At 42.8% G+C, this 3,613-nt stretch overlaps 1 protein-coding gene across 5 annotated transcripts in view; it reads left to right on the top strand.

Annotated features, from left to right (window-relative positions):
• The first annotated feature begins 2,670 nt into the window (after positions 1-2,670).
• The window catches only part of MRPL1 (mitochondrial ribosomal protein L1), an 89,968-nt gene continuing 89,025 nt past the window's right edge, over positions 2,671-3,613 (top strand). For 2 of the 5 annotated variants that reach the window (XM_035004718.1, XM_035004722.1), the window contains exon 1: positions 2,846-3,106. In XM_035004718.1, the coding sequence (XP_034860609.1) occupies positions 2,992-3,106 (115 nt within the window). In that variant the 5' untranslated portion in view covers positions 2,846-2,991. Of the gene's footprint in view, positions 2,778-2,845; positions 3,107-3,613 lie in introns of those variants that run through there. The other 3 variants (XM_035004720.1, XM_035004721.1, XM_035004719.1) reach the window with 3 other exon arrangements.

Below are 3,613 nucleotides of genomic sequence, written 5' to 3'. Positions count from 1 at the left end.
TGTGGATGCCAGTGTTTCATGGTATTACATAGGGAGTGGTTTTTAAAGTGTGGTCTCTGGACAACTACACCAGTTCTCAGCATCACCTGAGAACCTATTATAAATACAAATTCATGGGCCACACCCAGGCCTACTGGATCAGAAACTTTGGGGTATAGAGCCCAGCAATCTGTTTTAACAAGGCTTCTGGGTGATTCTGATGCATACCATTGAAGTAGGAAATGTCACTGAGTTCCTTATTTTTGTCCAATAAGAGAATCCATTTTCAACTTGAACCTAAAATGGGAAGTGACTCTTCTTCCAAAGGAGTTTCCAGAACAACTGAAAAATGGTTGAAGAAAGCAGAGAGCACAGATCAAGGGAACTACAGGGTTAGGCAGATATTAAGAAGCTTTTCCCAGGCAAGTTAGCCAAACAGGCAGACATCTGGCATGTTGCCAAGACTCCTGGGGAGTATAAACCTTCCTAGAAATCTACTGGGAAAAGTTGCGTTTAAAGTGAACTTTAAGGAAGTGCATAAACACAGCCTAAAGACTTTCTGCAAATACTAATAAAAGTTCTGATATAAAGAATGTGACATCCTAGCCCATGTATCATACATGTATCAGCATATATTATATTAAGAAATAAGCAGATAATGGAAAAAAGGTACTAGGACAGCTTATTCATTTTGCCTCTCTGGTTAAGTGCTCTCACTGGTTCCTCACTAATGACAACTTGTAACATTTAACGAGTGCTTACTCTGTGCCAGGTACTGTGGTAAGTACCTCAATAAATTATCTCATGAGCCCTGTATCCCAGATAAGGAAATCGAGGCCCAAAGAAGTATAGTACCTTGCCCCAGGTCACATAGCTGGTAAGTGATGATACTGAGATGCAAACCCAGAAAGTTTGGGTCCAGAGTGCCATTGCTTAACCAAAAGCTCTACTGCCCCTCTATAGTGAGAACTTCATTACATATTAAATATTTAGAGGCTTGGGTTCCTATTTCAGAGTATGAATTTTTTGTAGTTTTTAATAAGTATCAAATTAAATAACCTCTTTACATATTGGTATATACAGATAACTGGACTCTGGACCCCATCTGACTAATGCCATCAAGTTCTGGTGGTCAAAGTGGGCAATCAGAGAAATCGCACCTCTTTAAGAAGGAGGCTGCTTTAATAAGCTACTACTATAAGCATACTACACGTTACTCTGAGTCCCAATATTAGGTGCTTAAACTATGTCGTTATAACAGGAGACATAAAGAAGTACACAGATGGGGGCCAAATGACCCTGGGTACAGAAAAGGGGAGTTGTAGATGCTCAGGAAAAGCACCTTTAATCACCTTTTTTGTCTGGAAATGGATTTGGTGAACTTGCCCCAATTCTTGAATTTACCTTCAAATGAAATTAGTTTTTAAGCATCATGAGAGCAATGGCTATGTTGGTTTCGTTCGCCGCATCTATGCATAGCCAAGCACACTGCTCGACACATGGCAAACAGGTACATATTTGTGAAAAGGGAGGAGAAAAGAAGAGAAGGAGGGAGAAAAGGAAGAAAGTTGTAAAGGTAGATTCAAGTTCTTTGAATTTGTGTGTGTGTGCGCGTGCGTCTAACAGTCATAAATGGGTATGGAACCTTTGAAGTAACTGCTTAGGTATTAATAGGATAGGGGAATAAATTAGAAATCTTATTCTTCATGTAGTTGGGTACAATATATACATATGAAATAAATCATGTGGGAAATACCTACTTTGATCCAGTCCAACTTCTCACAGGCAGCTTCATGGAAGAAGTTAATTTTGCTAGCTTGCTGTGTGTGTGTGTGTGTGTGTGTTTGTGAGAGAGAGAGAAAGAGAGAGAGAGAGGGAGAGAGAAGGGATAGAGGAATGTTGGCAGGGTGTTGAGGCTGGCAAGATAAGCAGAGGCCAGAAGGGAGCTCCAGAAGTAGTTACTGGAGGGCTTTATTTAAACTGGAAAGCGATATAATCGGCGATCAGATTTTTTTAGATTAAACTACGCTGGCAACAGCTGTGACGTAATGGAAAGGATACTGATTTTTTTTTTTCCAGCTCTAATAACCTGTGCGTAGGTCTCAACACCTGCCATTTTAAAACCAGAAGAGTTATATCAATTTTTTTCAAGTATTATTCAATTGACCCTAATGGCTCAGCTGGCCAGCAGAGGGAAAATATAGAGCTGATTAATGTTAAGATGAAGTTAAAACTACGCTGATCTCGAGTTGAGATAAAAAGAAAGTTTGTTGGGGCACCCGCCTTGGGCGGTAGTGGAAAGTTTTGTGATTTTAAAGTTTTTACAAGGCTGGAAATGGGGCGATGGATGCTGGTCAGATTCTTCAGATTTTGTTTTTCATGCTTTCCTGGGGACTCTCTCAATATATTAAAATTACCGTCCTGAGTACAAGTGAAGACTCAAAAAGGAAAGAAGAAATAAAACAGGGTAACGCCAACAGGACCATATTTTCCATGAGGGCAGATTTCTCTGAAGTTGGTTTAAGCTGTCGTACCGGAACCACGAAACAGAGGGTCCTACCGCGGAAGACTGACTGTAACACCGCCACGGGGCACCGGCGTCATTCGCGGTTCCTTGGCGGCTTGAAAGCCTATTTTGGTTCCCGCCCCTTTTCCTCTTGCTCTTTCTAATCCTTCCCCCTCTGCAATTCCGGGCAGGAACCCTTTTTAATTTCTTCTAAGTTGAAGCGTAGGACCAATTTCGCCAACACAATCCGGAATGGTCAACATGGCGGCCGCCGTAAGGTGCCTCGGTAGAGGTAACCCAAGGAGTTATCTGGGCTTGGGGGGAAAATAGCTCTGGTATGGAGTCTTCTGTTGTAAGCCGGACTCTCCTAGGCACGGGTCTGCACTGGGGGCTCGAACAGCTTTTCAGGGCTCTAGGTTCTCCAGAGGGTTATTACTACTTAAAAGCGACCTTATCAGATGTTTCACTCCTTTCTGGAGCGTTCCTAGGGGTGGAGAGGGCGGGGGATGTGCACTGCCCCTTCTGCAGCCACCCCTAGGGACGGAGCTGAAGACGCGGTTCTGTTTCCAATACTGGCGGTGTGGGCTGCGCGGAAGAGCTTGAAAAGCGAAGAGAGTTCTGGTATGAGAAAGGTGGTATGTTGAAGTGATCTACGTCTGTAAACTTTAACACTTTACAAAATGCTTGTTGGTGCTTTGGGAGTACATCGTTGCAGGCAATTCTGATTCCTTTTTTTTTTTTTTTTTAAGATTTTATTTATTTGCGAGAGAGAGAATGAGAGACAGCATGAGAGGGGGGAGGGTCAGAGGGAGAAGCAGACTCCCCGCTGAGCGGGGAGCCCGATGTGGGACTCGATCCCGGGGACTCCAGGACCATGACCTGAGCCGAAGGCAGTCGCTTAACCAAATGAGCCACCCAGGCGCCCGGCAATTCTGATTCTTAAACGTCCAGACGTTGTCTAATTCGCATCAACATTTATCATTTGGGGACTGATTGTGTAGTACTTCTTGTTAGCAGCTCTTTTCAGCAGTTAGTAAACTCCAATGTATTGTCTAGGAGGACAGCCCTTTTTTGGTACAATGCTTTTTTTTTTTTTTGTACAGTGCTTTTTAATTTTTTTTTTTTTAA

This window comes from Mirounga leonina, unplaced genomic scaffold (genome assembly GCF_011800145.1).
Source record: "Mirounga leonina isolate KUSES-001 unplaced genomic scaffold, KU_Mleo_1.0 Mir_129, whole genome shotgun sequence".
Classification (NCBI taxonomy): domain Eukaryota; kingdom Metazoa; phylum Chordata; class Mammalia; order Carnivora; family Phocidae; genus Mirounga; species Mirounga leonina.
Note: the sequence above shows the minus strand (reverse complement) of the source record. Positions and strands in the feature narration are given on the sequence as shown.